Here is a 20,909-nt window from a genome sequence, read left to right as displayed (position 1 = left end):
CAGAGCTCCATTTAACAATTGTAGAGCCACAGTATGGAAAGCGCTACGAGTACTTTACCCAGATACTTCTGATATGGGATCTATAATGACTCGAAAAATGGAGGCGTCGGAGGATCAGTTGATTTACATATAGAGTTTCCAAGATGCGTGGGTGCTTGAAACACATGAATCTTGGACGAAATCTATACCTGTGTTTTACCATATACTGTGCCAAGGGCTGCCAGAGCCGGTGCAAAAACAACTCAAGAAATTGGTGGGAATCAAAGCCAAACCTTGGGCAGAAATACAGTTGACCATCGCACATTATTGTAGACTGTTGCAAGAAAAGAATCGCAAAAAGGAAGCGACTCATTAGGGTGAAGAAGCAAAATTGGTGCAAAAGTCCCATAGGACTCAATGGGAATGGGGATTAACACCATTCCGCCTCCGTGATTCCTGGGAAACCTGGGTTGTAATGCCCCGGTAATTCCGGGAATCACAGAGGCGGAATGGTAATACGAGTCCGGCGGTAAACAGGAGGTTTTACCGCCGGACTCGTAATTAGGACCATTGTCAAAATATGCTCTTGAGGGAACCATGATAACTAGCACAGCTGAATCAGGCATGCAGCAGGTGGCTAATCCACAGCAAAATAATCAGGGAAATACAGGATTCTATCCCAGGGGAAGAGGATTTAGGGGAAGAGGATGGCAGAGCAATCAGGGAGGTTTCCAAAATAATCAAGGAGGCTTTCAAAATATGCAAAATGGTAACCAAGATATGTCAAATGGGCAAATGATCCGACCACCGCCAGTTTGTTGGCTGTGTGGAATGACAGGGCATTTGGCACGCACGTGCAGAAACCAAGGCATGATGCAGAACGGCCAAGGAACAGGAGCAGGCATGATAAATCCACCTGCAGTTTTACAGCAGGGTGGTGCACAGAATAATACGGTGCAACAACAGGCACAAGGAGCGCAGCAAGGAGTGCAACCACAAAGCATGGGGAATTTTCCACAAGGACAATCCCAACAAGCACCGCTGCAACTATCACAGACCATGAACCCTGGAATGGGAGATAACATTGGAAATGGGGGAAATCCACAGTGGGCCCAATTTATATATGAGCTAGGACAGCTCACTAGGAACCCTGATGTGTTTTATCCCATCAGTGACACCAGACCCTCACAGGGAACCCAAGGTGGATGTCGTTATAGGGGATAAAGTATATTCCTTCCTAGTTGACACGGGTGCGACACGCTTGTACATACGTGAAGGCAAATTTTACTTGTCTGGCGAGGCCATAGATACTTAAGAGTTTTACAGGAACGACCAGTCGAGTTCCCTTTACAAATGCACTACCAGTTACCATAGGTGAGTGTGAAATGAATGTACCTTTACTATATTCTCGGCAGAGCACAGTAAATATTTTGGGTCAAGACTTAATGGCAAAGTTGAACATGAACATTTCGTTCACGGAGGAGGGCATAGTATGTTCCACTCCAGGAATGCACTACTCAAATGTATGCGAAATGGTTAGAGCATACTCGGGACACATAGCCATGAGGGCTATACCATTAGAGCCAGAAATCTTCGCATATGGCATGCGTGTGCTTATGGCAGGGTTGCCAGGTCTTGCAGACAAAACCATGAGAACCCCTGATGAGTTCCTATTTAGACCAAGAATACCGATGCACGAGGAGAAGGGACAAGTATTTCCCTTGATGATACACACAGCTGCAATACGAGGGAAAGTGGTATTGGTTGACGGTTACTATGACGAGGGCAGGCAATGGTGCATGATAATGGCCATTGAGAAGGATATCAAGTGACGAGCGTCACCGATGACGATCTGTTTGAAGGACAATCAGAAATGGGAGAGACAATGGTGGAAGTGAGTCTCACCTTTTGGGTAAAAATGATTAAAAGAGAAATACCGCAGAGAATGATGTTGGCACTAAAACGCCCTGAATATTTTGATGACGACATAGCCAAGGTGCCTGTCTCAGTGTGGACTACAGGACCGTATGACGTGGGTCTCTTGAAGGGGGTTGGAGAAGTAAGGATTAAGCTGAAGCCAGGAGCGTTTCTACCAAAAGCCCGACAATATCCCATGGCCAGAGAGGCAGATGAAGGGACTTTTAAGACAATCTCTGCCATGATGGACCTGGGCCTCTTAGTGATGTCAGAGTCACCATGTAATACGTCAGAGTACCCTGTGAAAAAAAGTAAAAGGGGGTCTTGAAGGCTAGTACAGGACTTAAGGCCAATAAATTATATTGTTGAGTCCGAGTTCACTCTAGTCCCTAACCCGTCTACAATCCTATGCCATATACCCGTTGAGGCAAAATATTTCATGGTGATTGACTTAAAAAATGCATTTTTCTCAATCCCGCTGCACGTGACTCACAAGATCTGACGTCATTCACATTCAGGCAAATGTGTCTGAAAAGCACGAGGCTGCCACATGGGTACTGTGTGTCCCCTTCTATTTTCAACAGAGTCCTGCAGATGGACCTAAGCAATATTGCATTAAAAAGTGACATCTTGCAGTATGTGGATGACATCTTAATCTGCAGCACAACAGAAGAGCAATGCAGGCACGATTCTGTTCAGCTACTGACTATACTGGCTGAGAAAGGATATAAGGTTGATAAGGAAAAGTTACAATACTGTCAACAAGAAGTGCTGTACATAGGCCGGCTGATCTCACATGAAGGAAAGAGTGACCCCAGAAAGGGCTGAAGCCATACTGAAAACGGCTAAGCCACACACGATAAAACAGATGCAGAGCTTTTTAGGCCTATGCAACTATGTCAGGGCATGTGTCTTCGACTACAGCTCCTACACTTCAGGCCCAAGTGACGAAAGAAAAGATCGAATGGTCTGAGGCCATGGAGAAAGGGTTTGCCGACCTCAAGAGCTATTTACACAGCTCCAGTTCTAGGGACCCCCAATTATGCAGAGGAATTTTACTTGTTTTCACACACAAATAGCAGCGTCATGACAGCAGTGCTTGCTCAAAGAACCTCGTTGGGGTACACACCCCTGGCTTATTACAGTGGAAATCTGAACCCAGTAATGAGAGGCCACTTCCCATGCGAACAAAGTTTAGCCGCTGCAGCGTTTGCCATAGAGAATGCGACGACCATTGTAATGGGATGCTCAATGACATTGTACGTCGAGCACTCATTATTTGCTATTCTAGAGAAACCGAAAGGCACATTGACATCTTAGAGAGCTTCTGCTTATGAAGTGATCATATCAAATCCCTCGATAAAAATAGTCTGATGTAAAATAGTGCACCCAGCCACGTTCATAGCAGAGCCAGTCACTGAGGGAGAGCCGATACATGACTGTGCAAATTACGAAGAATTCTATGATGAAATCCCCAGGGTGAAAGAAAATGCCTTGGCAGGAGGAGAAATCGTCTTTATTGACAGGTCTTCAAGGATCGATCAAAATGACGGACAAAGATAAACAGGCGTCGCTGTGATGAAACACATAGCAAATGGAGAATTTCGAGTACTTGTCAGTGCGCGAATACCATCTCATTACTCAGCACAGGCTGCAGAATTATTGGCGTTGATGCTCGCCATTGAGAACCACGCAGACCAGGAAGTAACGGTGTACAGTGACTCTGCCTATGTGACAGCATCAGTGCACGCAGGTTTAGAGCGCTGGAAAAGGAGGGGCTTTCTCCGAGCAGATGGCACACCAGTGCAGCCAGCATGCAGCCTTATTGGACAAGCTGATTAAGGCACTACAGCTCCAAGTGGGCATAGTGGTCGTGAAATGCGCCGCCCACACAAGAGGGACAGATTTTATCGCACACGGAAAGCAACCAGCAAACACGGAAGCCAAGCGTATGGCATCCAAAAGTGAGACGATTATGGAAGTGGAAGTCGCCCCTACAAATGAGAGAATGTTGGTTGCACGAACAATACCAGAAGCCTATAACAGTCTTGGGCAAACGCAGCTAATGGAACTCCAAGGAGAGGCACCACAGGAAGAGAAGAACTAGTGGAAACATCGGGGGTGTTCTTTAAACCCCTCTGACAGCTTGTGGCGACAAGACAGCACTGGTAAACCAGTAATGCCTGTAGCCCTACTAAAATTAGCGCTGGAGCAGTTACATTACCCGGCGCATATGACAAAGGAGAATCTAGCAGCAACGCTCGCAGAAGACTGGTTCATACTGAATTTAGCTGAGCATGTTGCATTCTTTATGGTGAACTGCATAATCTGCCAGCAATTCACCACTGGGCACACATTAAAGGTTATGAGAGGAGTCATCCCTAGGCCAAATGGGCCTTTTCAGCACTTGGATGTGGATTACGTCGACATGATTCAAGTATGCAACGGGTACCGATACTTAATTGTTGTGGTGTGTCCATTCTCTAGATGGATAGAGGCAGGTCCATGTACACACCCAAACGCTACCAGTGCGGCAACATTTTTAGTGAGCGAAGTGTTCCCAAGGTGGGGGGGGTATGCAAAGTCATGAGATCAGATAATGGCCCTCACTTTGTTAATGCAGTATTTGAACAGATTAACTTGCTGCTTGGTATAAAGCACAAGTTCTCGTCGGCTTATCATCCAAAAGGTAATGGGGTCTGTGAGAATCTCAACCGCTTGTTGAAGGAGAGAATAGCTAACTTGAAGCTTATTCTAAGGAGGGGATGGTTGCACTGCCTTCCACTGGCACTGTATGCACTTAGGAACCAACCAGGCTCTGACCATCATCTTACACCACACGAGATAGCCACAGGAAGAAGAATGAGAACTCCCCTAACACCCCGAGATAGAGCTACATGTGATGCCCAGTCAACAGGAGAGGTTTTAGGGTCTGAAATGCAAAACTATCTGAACTGCATGACATCTTGACTGTAAATTCAGACCAGCTGCAGCGATGATGAAAAGGGTGCAGTGCAGCCCAAAACACAGAAGGAGATACTGCAACAGACCCAGTTCAAGGTCTACATGTTCAGGTCTACGTGTTCCACTCGTCTTCCCTGGAGACGCTGTCCTCGTGAAAAATTATACAAGGAAAAGGTGGGACGAGCCAAGATTCAATGGCCCTTTTATCGTAGAGGACTGCACTCTGTCCGCAGTGAAGCTGCAAGGCAGGAGAGCATGGATTTTTCTCGGTGATATCAAACCCTACATCGGAGAAGGCCCCCTGCCTGCACCCCAACGAGAGGAATCGACGAGCGACGGGGAAGAACCACAGCACGTGCAGATGAGATCCATGACGAGGAAGAAGGACGCATGACCAGCAAAGTAAAGACAAAGAACTTTTTGCAAAGTTGTGGTTTAATTTGGACACTTCCTCTAAGCAAAAAAGGGGATAAGAACATAAAAACGGACACTCTGTGCATCCTAGTTGCAGGGTGAAGAAGAAAATTGCGCGTATAAGCCACAACATAATCTGTTGATTTGAACTTTGGACTGAGGCACACTTAAGCCTTAATGAGAAAAAGACTATGCCACATTTTGACCGAGGACACTTACATCGGAAGCAAACACAGTATCCCGACTCGTTCCATTCGGAACCCTATTCGGAATCACTTATGGTGTCCCACAGTAGAGACATCACAAAGGACGTAGTCACCTATTTTGATTTAGTACTGAGGTAATACCTGTCACTGGTAGGGAGCCTCACCAGTGTCACAGACTTTTTACAAGATCCTGAAAGCGAAAAGACAATAAGACAACTCCTCACTGTCATCGCCAAACAAGTTATCCTACTCCCAGAGTACAGTGAGAAGAAATTAAATGTCCCCAACTCAGGCGGAAATAAATTAGCTCGTCAGCACACTGTTCTTTCGCATTATCAAAGACTGTCCAACTCTTATTGGAAGAACGACAGACACACTCACGTTTCTTTGAGACCCAGCAAACACCAAACAATTAAGCCATCGTTTAAATAAGAACGTTATTCTAGTCGCTGTCTACAGCGACCGGACAGTGCTGACATTGTTTACATCAAGGAAAAAACATAATCCTGAAACCAGCAAGACAGGACAGATGTCCCTGTCACCAGAAGACAGCAGATTGGAACACAATGTCCTCTTTCGCCTAGTCACTTACTTTCCAGAGCTAGTGGGGAGACCTATCGATGTAGACGTCTTCGCGTTCATCAGAGATCCATCTAATGTCACAGAGATGGGAATGCTCCTGCATGGAATCATTCTCCAAGTGGAACTTTCCAATCATCAGAGAGACTATCTGAGGAGATTCTAAGAAAGCCTTCCGCCGAGGGACAGATCGAGGGAGCAGAGTGAAGAACTTAATTTGTTATATTTGTTGTCATTCTTTCCTGAGTTCTTCATACTGAGCAGTGTCCAATATGTCCTCAGGACTGAAGCAGATTCGATGAGTGGACTGGGAGCTTATTGACTTTGAATATGCACAGTAAAGGAACTCACTGAAGCGTTATTCTATTTGATTTTTCTTCCCATAGTCTAGCAAAGGAACTGCATCCTGAAATAAGAGACAATTTGTCATTCACAAGAAGGGGGACACTTGTGAAGCACCTGACATTCATAACAATAAAATCTGAAAGACGATATTGGGTGAGGGAACAATAACATTGACATTTGGCAAATTATCGAGATGGGGGTCCAGAGCAGCAACCTGATCCTCCCACAAGCAGAGAGGCACCCCCGCTTCCCTGGAAGAAAGTGCTGCCGCCTGACCTATAAGGGCATAATGTACTTATGTATTATATTCATCATTATTTTACTATCATTAACAATCAGAACTGCATTCTTTATCGGTGCACAAAGCGTTCCAATTTTAGTGCACCCACCTGATGATACATGCATGAAACCCACAAAAGCACCCAGGCCTTATATAGTCATTCCAGTCCCTAGAAAATCTGATGGTAGAGTAAATGAACTTGAAATGAACGTGATTAATAGTGATATACACACACTTATGGTAACAAATGAGCAGGAAAGGCAGAGACAGGGTCGGGATGAAGAAAAAACACTGACAACTACACGCACACACACACACACACTGAATGCACACGAAACAGGCCTAGTATCAATGACCGCAGAACCACAAAGGAAAGCAGCAGAGATGAGACTGCCTGCCATAAGAACCTTCACAGAAGATAGTGTGAGAAAACAAGAAGAATTAAGAGAAAGACCAACAGAAGCAGTCATATCAGAAACCCTTAAGAAAACAGGAGCCGCCTCAAAGAAACTCTCTGTACGGACACAACTGATAGTAGACTCATTCCCATACATCACCAGAGAGAGGAAACTACAAGAGGTAATGAAGAACAAAACAGCAGAGACTGTATTGCCAAGCACACATGTTCTAACACAAGGGACAAGTACGAGGTCTACAATACAGCCATATACCGGACCAGTATCAGGCTGGTTGGCCTGGGCATTTGCACGCAGCAAAGAAAAGATGCATAAGGACCAGGAAAGAGCTGCCAGACTCCCATCCACTCAAATGGCACAGATGAAGAGACCTGCACCATGGACCAGGATACCCGAGGATCCTCCAGCAAGAAAAAGCCATACAGAAGCATTCAGAGATGTGGTTATAGCGAACTACAGGAAAACCTTAAGAATCAAAAGAAGCATGCATGAAGATGACAATGAACAAAACAACTACCTGGACAGCACATCACATCTGGGAAACAACATTTGGTACCAGCAGATGAAAGAAGTTGGAAGACAAAGTTCAGAAGGAGAATGCTTTGTTTGTGCACTCCTACCATACAGCATGGGGAAGTCCAAGACCTTCATAGCTGTAGAAATGTATGTCTCAACAGCACACTGTCTCTCACACATAGCAATGTGCAAGAACAGAGGCCAGTTCATGGGAAGGGATGCTTCACTGATATGGGCAACTGAAACGGCCTATCCCGATGAAGATGATTATGTTCAGGACACTAAAACAAGAAACAGAGCTCATACTAGGAATCATGTGATTAAATACAAGAAGCCTGGAGTTAAAGGAGCAGGAATCAGATGGGAAGTGAACCCGAGATTAAATGTCCAAGGAAAAACTCCAGAAGAAGCTCAAATTTTAAAAACAGAGGCCAAATGCAGATTTGGGGAACGGTGCTTTCACCAAACAGATGGGAAGAAGGAGTAGTGATCTGCCGAGCATGGATGGTCCTCGGAGCCTGAAAGGAAGCCATCGAAAACTCACAAAGACTGTGCAAGCCAGTATGGGCAACATTTTTCTAAAACTACTGACATGGGTTGAGGACAGAGGAAGACCCTTGCAGATAGTGCCACTAGAAAGCCCAGGATTGTGCTTCAGGAACAATGGCACAAGAAAGATGGGAGAGAATCAGAACTGTGGACGCATTTTTGATGCTCCAGGAATGGATCACGGAGCCACAGTAATTATGCATCATTATTGGGCATGCAGACCCAAAGCATACATCAGACTGCCGAAAAACTGGTGAGGCATATGCACAATAGTGAATGTCCACGTTGCAGCATTAGTAATCCCGAAAAGCGACCTGAACAATGACAGTTTCCCAAAAGCAGATGCTCACCTGAGGAAGAGGAGATCTGTGGAACTGATAACTCGAATGAAGAGAGAAAACTACTTCTCTGATAAATCAGAAGAAGCATTTCATGCAATCCCATATGACCACAGGCTGTTCAGCCTCACCTCATCAGTTTTCACAACGATCTCCATGCCAAGAATCCAAGTTGGAGTGAATACTAAATGGTTGTAGATAACTAGATGGGAATTGCTACAGACAATCAACACGACCATAAAAGGATTCAATGCGATTAAGGAAGAGTTAAGAGCAATCCGACTGATGACTCTCCAAAACAGATACGTCCTTGACATGATCACAGCTATGGGTGGAAGAGTTTGTGCAAAAATCGGAGAATCTTGTTGCACATTTATAACTTCTCACGACGAAGAAAATGGAACTCTAACAGAAGCTATAGGAATGTTGACGAAGCTACAGAATCAGATGATCGACGTAACTGACCAAGTTGATGATGACAGCTGGTTTGGATCACTGTTTTCATGGGTTCCACAATGGATGGCAAACATATTCAAGTTCCTAGGAACCCTGCTAATGATGATATTACTAGGATTTTGTCTCATCGAGATAATAATCTCACAATGGCGAAAAACTGTGAAGAAAGCCATAGGGATGAAGATCATGATTGATGTCAAGCCAGGATGGAGGCGGAGATCTAACCGATGATGAAGTAAGAGACTTTGTGAAGGCCAGCGAGCATGCGTCAGAAGGTACAAAGTTTCTTTATCCCAGAAAACGCACAAATTATGAAGGAAAATAAATTTACTGCAGCCCAAATGGACAATGCCAATTAATGACATGGAATAAAGACGAACATGTAAGAACAGTAGGAAGCCTGAAAGGAGTGATAAAAATATGGACTCCAAAGAGACACTTCTTCAAACCATCATGTATAAACCCAGAAGATGAAGAAGGAATGAACCCAGAAGATGAAGTGAAGATGAATACAGAAGAACTAAGTAAGATGAATCCAAAAGAGGAAGCGGAAGTGGTCGATGAATAGACCACGGGGGGGAGTGTACAGGAGGTCCCAAATAAAGCCTGCACTCCCATTGCCCATTGAGAAGTAACAGGAACATTTGCACCAAAACATGTGACGTATGATGAGCAAATAAACCAGCAGAGAGCTGCAGTAGGGCTCTGCCCAGTGCCTATCAGGAGAACAACACCTGTCGAAATACTGATACCTAGAAAACCATGGACAGTAAGGTATCCATTGAGAAAACCCTACTACCAAGTAAGACGAAATGAAGATAGCCTAAATACCGTCCCGGAAGAAACCACAAAGGCCTTAATTGAAGACGAATGGTGATGTCACGAAGGCCCGGACAGACTTGCAGATAGAAGATAAGACAACCCAAAGATGACACAAGAGACAAAATGTCATGAATAAGGATATTGTGAACCTAGAAGAAGAGACAATGTTGAAATATAAAGAAGCTTAGACTAGAAAGCAGGATGAAGTCATTCAACCAGCGAATGCCTGTACATGTGCTTGAAACTGCAAGAAAGCTAAGAAAACAGTGTGGCTTGCTATGCTTAGTAGAAGATAGCCCGCGGCAAGCGCCACCTTTACATATCTACCTCAACGAAGCACATTATAGAAGTGCGAGTCCACTTTACACAAAAGCAGAATCAACTCTGGTTACTAGAGGCCAAACAGGAAAAGATTCATATTCCAGCTAAAACCAGAAAGGACGGCTGAATCGAAACTCCGCAGAGGCAACACGCACCAGGAAAGAGTCAAGGTAAGACCAATAGAAGGAACGAACAGTAGCCTCGAAGAATCGAAACTTAAGAACAGAATATCCTATCTTTGGAAGGTCGAGATAAGGAGGCGTAGGCAGGTGGCAAGCCGAATAAGAATTAAAAGCACAAATTGAAGGAAACTAGGCACATTCACGGTGTGAGCAGCACGTGACCATCCGAGCAAGAAGAAGCACGGGTTCACACCTACGCTTGGCAGCCGCCCAGACATAGATATCATACTTTTTCCTGACAAGAAGACAGTTTCGAGGCCGACCACGGCCAACTAATTGACACATAGCCACCAAAGTAATGATGGATTGAGGGAAGGCCAGGTGAATCGTGGGGCACCCTGCACCTGGCTGACCATTCTGTGTGCTGCTAAGTAAAGTGGAAATGTATGCATGGGGTTGAAGCCAATCCAATCACAATGGACCAAATAATCTAGGGTCCTATAGATAGCAGACCAATGGGATGTCGTACTCTTAATGACGTCCACAATAGTAATGTTAGAAGGAAGGGCTTAGACGCCCACCTGATAGTGTTTATCCAATCCTCTCACTCCGTTACCATATACAGATATAGTACCTATAGTAAAGTTACCAATTCCTAACCAATAGAACTGCATGTTAACTTTTGAGTGTTACACGTCGATGATGACGATTTTTGAGTATGTTACTGTTTGTATGAAGTTTGCGGGAGTTGAAGCGAGGCGGACTATTGCATCACTGTTGATTTCCATGTTTTCCCGTTTTTTGTACTTGTCATTAAACGGACTCCCGCCAAACCATTGAGTTGTCCTTATTGATTGGTGTTGGAGTAATATACCTGCACCCCCATCCATCTCAAAGGTGCAGCTATTTTGTCTTAAAGTACTGCGGAGCAAACCCCGACACTATGGGCCGGCCGGGGGTCTCCCCAGTACACCGGTAACACTGGGGTATTACAACCCCGGCGGCTGGAAAGTCAGGAACCGGTAATATGTTGTTCCCCTTTCCCATAGAGTCCCATAGGACTCTCTGGGAATGGGGACCACGGAAACACCAGCACCGGTAAAAACGGTGCCAGTGCTTCCGTGAAAGCCTGTGGGCGGGTGCGGTCCGTCAGGGAAGTCAGACCTGCCGGGCGGGAGGGCTGCCTTGTACTTTGCCAGTCCGGAAACAATGGTGCCGGTAAACTTACCGGCACTGTGGTTTCTGGACCTGCAAGGTTAGAATGAGGCCCTACGTGTATTATCATCAGAACTGTTGAAAATGTGTTATGGATTATATAGTTAAAGTATTTGTTTGTTGTTCTGTGAAAAGGGAGCTGTGTTAAGGTTCTCCATGGCGTGAGGCATGGGGCAGTCCTACGCGCCATGAAACACTGGGGTAGAATGTTGGGCGCAGGGAGAGTAATAGTTGGAAATGCCAGGGTGACAGTGGTGACTGCCTGAAGAGCCGATGTTCATGCCCTAATAAAGGAGTTAATTATCATACAATGTGTATGACCTTACTTACTGCTAGTGTGGTGCAACCTGCAATGATATTAGGAATTTTGAAAACTGTTCACAAAAAATCACTCCAAAAGGTTCTACAATTCTTAGTAATCAGCGAGCGCCATGCTATAGTAGTTTAGCTTCAAACTGCACTAAATAGGAGAAATGAAAATCGAGAGGGGCTGAGGAAGCCCCGGAAAGCGCTGCAGGATGCAGCTCCCCCACACGGCGCTGCGGGCATTGTGAGAGTGCGAGGACTGTAGAGGATACAAGTAACATAGTGAACGATGAACGTTCCAAGCGTATTGTGACACTGTAGCCCAGGAGCCATGCACACAGGCTCAACAGAATAGGCTGCCCTGACAAGAACTGAACTCTGGGAGCCCCCACCATTGAGGAGCAGGGCAAAACAGGGCGAGTGTCAGCACTGGGCAGGTCAATAGCGCCAGTGACACATTTGTGGGCCTGAAGGTGGTGGAGCCCGGACGGGCCCCGGCGTGGGAAGGAGTGGAAGCTGAGGAATTGCCTGAGTCCTGGGGGGTCAGCAGAGTAACACCAAGCGGATGCAAATACGTGGGAGGACACAGCCCATCCTTAGAGTGCAATGGATGGCTGGGGAGTATCCCTAATACTATCAGATCTGCCCCCCGAACATTGGGGCACTGTAGGAATCCTATTACAGGTTGCAGGGGAAGACAGAGAAAGAGGCTCACCCAAGAGCACTTGATGGTCCCCAGGAAAAGTATAAGGCAGCCTCTCTAGCCGAGGAGCCGGGGAAAGCACTCGGGCGAGTCTGTGGGCTGGGTGGCCTCGGGGCCAACGGAGCGCCAGAGTGGGGAGCGCAGGGTCAGCGAGGGCGCCTGACCGCCGGCTACAGTGGGTAAATATGGCAGGAGCCAGTGGAGCGACACTGCGTGAGCACAGGCACGTGGAAGGACACAGCCCCCTCTCAGACACGGCTGAAGCGACCTCCAAACGCTAAGAGTGGCCCGCTCCACATTGGCTTTCGCGTGTAGGGTGGCACGGCTGGCCCACTCCAGGACCGCACTGCATAATGTCTAATAAAATTGTCAGACCCAGGACCAAACAGCCCACGCTGGATGCCTACGCCAAGACACCTCTGGGGGCAGAAGGGGGCAAGAGCAAAGACAACACTGCCACGGCGGCGGAGGAGACACCAGGCATGATCCAGGAGGTGCTAGCGGCGATTGCAGACCTGAAAGTTGCCTGGGAGACTAAACTGGGTCTGGCAATGAATGAACTAAAAGTGGGATTGGACCTTAAGATCGTAGCGGTCCAGGAAGAAGTTAACTTGCTGAGACAGGACGTGAGGACGCTCGCAGAGCGCACTGGTAACTTGGAAAAGGAGATGGGCCCCAAACACGGCGGCATGCGCCGCCCACGGATCGGAACTCCATGCCCTTGTGCAGCGTGTGGGTAACCTGGAGAACAGGGCTGAGGAGGCAGAAGGGCGCGCCAGGCGCAATAACATTCGTATTGTTGGATTGCCAGAGGGAATGGAAGGGCCTAACCCTACGGAATATGTGGAATCCATGCTTCTGCAGGAAATAACCGGCGGAGCACTGACCCAAGGGTTTGCAGTTGAAAGGGCGCATAGGGCCTTGGCGAGGAGACCGCCCCCGGGAGCCCCCCCGCGGCCGCAGATTGCAAAGATTATAAACTACCAGGATCGGGAGAAGATACTCGAATTCCTCCGGAAGGGAGGAACAATCGAAAGGGGGCCAGCGAAAATCACAGCGTACCCAGACTACACTTTATACGTACAACGCAGCAGGATGAACTTCGAGGCGGTGAAAAGGAGGTTGAGAGATCCTGGCCATAGATATATGTTGCTTTATCCGGCTAAACTGAAAGTGTTCTACCGAGACGCCAGAGGATGCCATGGAATGGCTGGATATGCTGGGCCGCCCCCAAGAACCGGGTATCCAGACAGGAGGCACAGAAGATAAGTAGCACGCAGCTGGGTCATCTCTGGTGACATAGCACATGGCACTGGGACTTCAATATAGTATTAAAAAGCCTGTGGGGAATGTGTTGCAGAAAGTACATGCTTGCAAGATCCGCTAGAAGCTATAATCCTAATCAGATGAGTGGGAGCTCCTGGGAGACATCCCTTGAACCCCATAGCATTACGCTTAATTAGGTCACTGTTAGTCCGGTGACGCCCCGCAGGGTCGTAGTCCTCGTTTACGAGACAGGACCAGACGCGGGTGGGCCTGAGATCCAGGGATGGAGCTGGGAATTTGTTGGGGCTGGGTAGGGAGGAGGGGAGGGGAGGGTTGTGTGCAGTGGGGTGGAGTTGAGAAAAGGGAGGGGGAGTTGTTGAGGTTGGGAGGGATAAGAGTCGGAAAACGGGCCATCGAGGAAGACTTCAGAGAGGGAGAGGAAGGGGAGAACATCAAGACAATGGCATCGGGTAATCTCAAAGTCGTGACCTGGAATGTGCGGGGCCTCAAAAGTTATCTAAAACGTAATAAAGTGATGATGTACCTAAAGAGGATGCGAATTGACATAGCTCTGCTACAGGAGACCCACCTCACCAAGGAGAAGTTGGAGGTGGTCAAGAGAAAATGGAAGGGTAACATCATAGGTGCCACATACTCGGCATATGCAAGAGGGGTGATTACATGGGTGGCACGGCATGTGCCGTTTCAGCTGCTTAGATCAACGATAGGCCCAGAAGGTAGAATGGTGGTAGTGGTGGGACTCCTGGAGAGCAGAGAAATGAACATTATAAATCTGTACTCCCCTAACCATGATACAGCGGCATATTTTAGGTCCCTATATAGTAAACTTAGCCCCCTGTTGGGAGGCGCAATTGTGTGGGGAGGGGACTTCAATTGCACCCTGAATCCCGGGATAGATAGGTCAGATGACAAGTCAGAAAAGCCGGCGCCGGCAGCTAAAGCGCCGAGGACACTGTTGACAGACCTCGGCCTAGAGGATGTGTGGAGACGGCTGCACCCAATGGACAGGCAATACTCGCATTACGCAGCGCCCCATGATTTGCATACGAGATTAGATTATGTGTTTGCTGCTGCCGAGGTAGTGGGAGAAATGGTGGGCGCGGAATATAAGGCTAAGGTACTTTCAGACCACTCGCCTCTGGTCATAGAATGGCGACATCAACCCCCTAGAGTGTGAATCCCGACGTGGAGGCTTAGGGCTGAGGCCCTACAGGATGCGGGATTTCGAGAGAATTTGAGGGAGGCCATCGAGGAATATTTTGATATCAACATGGGCAGTGTACAGTCCATGGGAACAGTATGGGAGGCATTCAAGATCGTGGTGAGAGGGGTAGCTATATCAAAATCCAAAGGGCTCCCAGGGGGTATTGAACGGGAACTGCATGAAACAGAAAGAGAGCTAGAGGGCCTGATACAGAGTGACGGGACCTCCCAAGAGGACAGCGCTAAAATAAGAGACTTACAGAAGACTTGCAGTGAACTCTGGGACAGATTATGCAAGCTAAATTATAAGAAATACACGGAGAGGCAACACGCGGGAGGGGACAAGCCAGGCAGACTACTGGCCTGGTTATACAAACATGAGACCCCCCCCCGCCCGGTGATCAGAGAGGTCAGGGACGCGGAGGGTCAAATCTGTAACACCCAGGAAGGTGTAAATGAGGAGTTCCTCGAGTATTATAAACGATTATATGAGGACGTAGGAGAAGATATGGGTCAAGAGATACGGGAAACAATAGAGGATATAGGGCTGCCCACCTTGGATGATTTATAACGCGGAGATCTGGAGGCCTCATCACCTCGGACGAACTGGAGGCAGTGATCCAACACCTGCCCACATGTAAAGCGCCCGGGTCTGATGGTTACCCAGTGAGTTCTATAAAACATATAAGCAGGAGCTACTCCAGCCGCTGCTGGCCATGCTCAATGAAGCCTATGAGCAGGGGGAACTGCCAGAGCCCCTCCGTGAGGCAGTGATCATCCCGCTCCTGAAACCGAACAAACCGAACTTGGAGTGCGGGTCTTATAGGCCCTTGTCTATGCTTAACTAGGACAGTAAAATACTCACGGCAGTGCTGGCCAACAGACTCGAGAGTAATAGGCAAGTTGATACACCCGGACCAAACAGGCTATGTCCCCGGTAGAAATATCACAGATAACCATAGGAGGCTGCATCATATCATTGATCAAGCCGAGAAAGACGCGGGCGAGCTGGCTATTGTGTCGTTGGACGCGGTTAAAGCCTTTGATTCAGTGAGGTGGCCATGGCTGATAGAGACCCTGAAAGGATACGGGATGGGACCTGGATACATTAGATGGGTTCAGATGTTATATAGCTCCCCGATTGCGAGGGTCAAAACAGGAACTATAATTTCAGATAAATGGCAACTCCGTAGGGGGACCAGACAGGGATGCCCCTGGTCGGCAATGTTATACATTCTGGCATTAGAACCCTTGGCAATTTGCCTGAGGCAACAATACGGGGAGGTGGGGATTCGTACTACGGGAGGCACACACCTGATATCACTGTATGCAGATGACATGCTCCTATACTTGCGGTTACCCGAGGAGAATCTGCAATATGTGCTGGAGGGGAACCCCGGGAAGTCCAGTATGTTCCCCCTGGGAAGGTATAGGGGTGTCCCACTGAACAGGCTGCCCATCCTGCAGATACCCTGGCAGACCGAGAAATTCAGATATCTGGGCGTAAATATTTACCATAGGATAGAGACAGAGCACAAACACAACACAGAGAAAGCAATTGAAGGAATTAAAAATAGCATGGTTTTCTGGTCTAGATTACCCCTTGCCATGATGGGAAGAGCAGCGCTGCTCAAGATGGTGATTTTGCCCAGACTCTTGCATTTTTTCGTGAATGTCCCGTACTTGATCCCCAGACGGTTTTTTGTGAGACTTCATGGCCTGTGCAGGGGCTTCCTATAGCACAACTCCAGGAATAGGGTGGCCTTGTGGAAACTGCAGAACACATGTGATAAGGGGGGAATAAACCTGCCGAATTTTGAATTGTATTACTTGGCAGGACAGCTGTTATATGTGGCTAGGTGGTTGTCTGCGGAGGACTCTGCAGAGGCTAGGCTTCTGCAGGGCGAGTCAGCTCCATACTTCCTGAGAGAGGTAGTGTGGCTGCATAGAACCAAAATGGGAGGATGGGGAGATTACTGGTGCTGGGGTGGGAAGTCTGGCGCAGAGCATGGTCCCGCTGGTGGCGTTATGTGGGGAAGACTCCCAACTCTTCAGGGGAGTCCTTAGATACTGGGAACCAGTGGGTCTAGCCACTCTCGGAGATATATGGCAGGAAGGGGAGGCATTGGAATTCCGGAGGCTGCAGGAGGAGACAGGCGTGCATGGGGGCCAATATATTACTTATACTAGGATCATGAAACGGGTGAGGGAGAGGTGGTCTTTGATTGTACTAGCGGAAGAACCTGATGCCACCCTGGAAATGATGTATGATGTCTCAGAGGGTGGGCAGGAAATATCTCGGATATATGAGCTCCTGAGCGCGATGGCAGGGAAAGAGCTGCCCCAACTGAGGCTTGACTGGGAGGAGGAGGTGGGAGAACCCATGACAGAGGGAAAGTGGGAAAGAGCCCAAAAGTACCACAAGAAGGTGTCTCGGAACGCGAGACTCCAGCAAATCCAGCTGTAGGTCACCCACAGAGCTTATCTGACCCCCCGGAAGAATAGCCAGGTTTGGTGGCTCGGCAATACAGAAATGCCCTAGATGTGGAGAGGAAGAGGCAGGAATGCTGCACATGTTCTGGGCTTGCCCAGAGGTGCAGAGATCCTGGGAAGAAATAAAGACGAGAATGGCCCGCGGGGGAGTGGTGCTTGACGTGAGATCTGCCTGGGCATGCATGCTCGGGAGTTTTCCCAGGCCACGTAATTTAAAACATATCAGCAAGATGAATGACCTGGCCTATATCCTGACCAAGCGCAGAATTGCAATGTGCTGGAAGGCAGCCCATAGGCCTAGAGTGGAGGTGTGGTGGGCAGACGTCTTGAAATGGGCAGAAGCAGAAACGGCGGTATGGTATGAAGCAGTCACTAGGTGGAGAGGAGGAAGTGGGCCCCTTGATAGCCTGGAGGCAACTGGTGACTTCAATGGCAAACCCCCACCAGGTCAATCATGAAACGGAAGACTCGGACGAGTCGACAAGCATTGAGATACCTGAAAATGCTCACGCAGATGGCACGGATAAGACGGCTCGAGTTTGGGGGGAGGAAAGAGGATAACACTGAATAATGTGATGCCTTGATATCGATAATGTATGTCCTAAATGGTTGTAATGTTTGGTGTGTTGTTTGATTAAAATAATAAAAATTGTTTAAAAAAAAATAGGAGAAATGAAATCGACTCTAGATTGTTTTCATTTTTTAATAAAACTAATAATTGGATTATAGCTTCCCATTGCACTTAATTGCTGCACTGGATCTGAATGTGAATGAAGAAAGGGATGCTGTGTGCCATTGGTTCCATACCACGATCCGCCAGACTCGGCTCTTCTTCCCCGCAAGCCCTAGTTTGATAAACTGAGTACCATGAGCTGGTAATAATAGTGACATTGATTATTACAGCATTCAGAAGCTGCTCACAAAGCACCACATGAATCATCAAATTATTTTTACTGCTATGAAAAGAGATGAGGTGTCTTTGAAACACGTAATATATAACCAGTCATCAGTAAATGGTAATAGCAGGTAATACAGATGGCCAGAATTAGAGAAACCAGCAACGTACTTAAACATTTGTTTCTTTTTTTAATAAAAAGTTCAATGAATAGAACTATATTTATTTACTCGACGGGACCTGGCAATTTCCTATATGCAGCGTTTTCCTGAATGACCTCACAACGGGTTATACCCAGTGATATGTTTGTAATGTAACATTTGGTTTTGTTTCATTGGAAGGAGTTGGGCAAATAAAGACCTACTTTTAATTAAGATAGACATGTCTGGCAATAAATGGAAGGAAAAGGGTGTTTTATGCACTCACTTGATCAGGGTCATTGAAATCGCACTCTTTGATTACCACAAGTCCTCCTTTCTGGCTGGGGTGGCCCTGGGCAGCCAAGCATTTGTGGGTCTGCATGTTGAAAAGCTTAAAAGAAAAAAATAAGACATCATTAAGGACAATCATACATGCTACATGATCAACTATGAGTTTTCCAACTGTGAAAACTACACATTTGTTCCAACTAGCACAGGTAAACATATAGTTTAACTCTAAAACGTATATCTTTTTGTAATCCATACTGTGTCTTATATTTAGCTGGGAACATTTTTTTCTATATATTTTGCCTATTTTTAGGCTGTATTTTCCTAATTTTAATACGTCAGGCTAGATACAACTAACAACAAACCTACAACTGAAGTTCCCATCTCTAAATCCTCCTGATAACAAACCTATTTGAACCTAACATTTAAAAAAATGTTAGCGGTCACAGCTACTAGATTTCGTTTTGTGAAAAATGTATATATGTCTTCCAGGTTTATCGGATGCGTTGTTACCCCCAGAGCAGGTGCCAATGTGAGTCTAGTGTCAGTTCAGCGTGGGCCTGTAGGTATTCAAATGAAAACTGAACTATAATTTGTCATTAGGTGTAGATGAGCTTATTTGTAAGGAACTCCTTCAACCGCTGTCGAATTTTTGTTTGAGTGTGACCAGGATGCAGAAAATGGCAGATTCTGCTCAAAGCACCAACAACCACCACTCACAACATTGGATGGGAAGACCTTACAATGCAGGAGCTCTGTATAAGAGCCAAAATTGCAACAACAACAAAAACATTGACAGGAAGTTTGCAAACTCTGAACTACAAAATACCAAAAAGGTGAAGGGGAAAGTGATGTGTTGCTCGGCTGAAAAGTGCTATTAATCTTCTCGAACTAAATGTTACTGCAAGCTTTGCGCACATGGAAAAGAGAATAAAAAGAATCCAGAGTCTCTTAAAATGTTAAAACAATCCATTTCAAGTTCTCACAACTATATACTACATTATATTGGGGCTGGTGGGACGAAAAGATAATAAAAGGGGAGTGGAATGATTTGAGGGAGGGGAAAATCATGTGGCAGTTGCAGAAGGGCCAGGGGCGGTAATACATGTGGGGTTGTGGGCGAAGAGGGCATGTAAGACAAAGGGCTCTGGGTTAGTTCACTAGTTTGCACGTTTACCAAATGTTTAAACAATGTAAGCATAATTACTCTGTGTACATAGCATTGGCAGAGGCAGTTTTTAGTGCCGGGTGGTCAGGCATGAGCATTTTTAATGATTCTGAGTCAGCAACGGATGGTGAATATGTTCAGTAAAGGGATCTACATAGCTCTCCAATTCAGCGCAGGCAAACAGGTATAGCAAGTGAGCCCAAAATAATGTACGATGGGTTCAAGAGAGTTCACCCCCTCACCATAGAGAACATTTATTGAAATAGTGCATTTTACAACACATTTACCTAGAAAGAAATGCATAACATACCATACAAATGTATAATCGGTTCTCTACGGCAACATATGAAAAGATACAATAGATGCCAGGCCACCAACAGTACACAGTAGTATTTTACAACATTTGTTCCCACAATATATGCCATCATAGCCCGGATATATCGGTGTTCTGATGCAGCACCCACAATATATGCTAGTATTCACTCATTTTGATGTTGCACCCACAACGTATATCATTAACATTAAAAATCACTTTCATGATGTTGCACCCATACAAAATGCCATCATTGTGACTGTATATCACTATGATGATGTTGCACTCACAAATAAGCAAACATTCCCAATGTAAATAACTTTCAAGATGGTGTGCCCACAGTAAATATCAGCAAAGTCACTGTGTTTCAATTGAGTAATACTGGTGCACCAAACATGTCCCTCTCCCGCTGTTTAATATTCTCCCATGCACTTCTAAACAGTCACACACTCAGCCATGCACACATATGCGTGCTCAGTCACACATGTGTGCCTACACACACACAAACTTTTTTTTTTAAACTTATCTTCACATGCGCTGTGGTCAGCTGCTTCAGCCATCACATTCTCTTGGTCCAGTGAACAAAAGTGGCTAACAAAATGTAACATCCAAGGCCAATTCAAAACAGCCATTTTCATAATGTTGCACAATGTATGTTGTCAATCGACCAAGCA

The 20,909-nt window shown here is 46.5% G+C and overlaps 1 protein-coding gene across 6 annotated transcripts in view; it reads right to left on the bottom strand.

Moving 5' to 3' along the window:
* Nucleotides 1-20,909, bottom strand: part of GALNT11 (polypeptide N-acetylgalactosaminyltransferase 11) — a 982,259-nt gene that overhangs the window by 259,789 nt on the left and 701,561 nt on the right. For all 6 annotated transcript variants that reach the window (XM_069647915.1, XM_069647913.1, XM_069647912.1 and 3 more), the window contains one exon: nt 18,753-18,857. In XM_069647915.1, the coding sequence (XP_069504016.1) occupies nt 18,753-18,857 (105 nt within the window). The remainder of the gene's footprint in view (nt 1-18,752; nt 18,858-20,909) is intronic.

This window comes from Ambystoma mexicanum, chromosome 2q, assembly GCF_040938575.1.
Source record: "Ambystoma mexicanum isolate Mex_15411 chromosome 2q, UKY_AmexF1_1, whole genome shotgun sequence".
In the NCBI taxonomy this organism is placed as follows: Eukaryota; Metazoa; Chordata; class Amphibia; order Caudata; family Ambystomatidae; genus Ambystoma; species Ambystoma mexicanum.
Note: the sequence above shows the minus strand (reverse complement) of the source record. Positions and strands in the feature narration are given on the sequence as shown.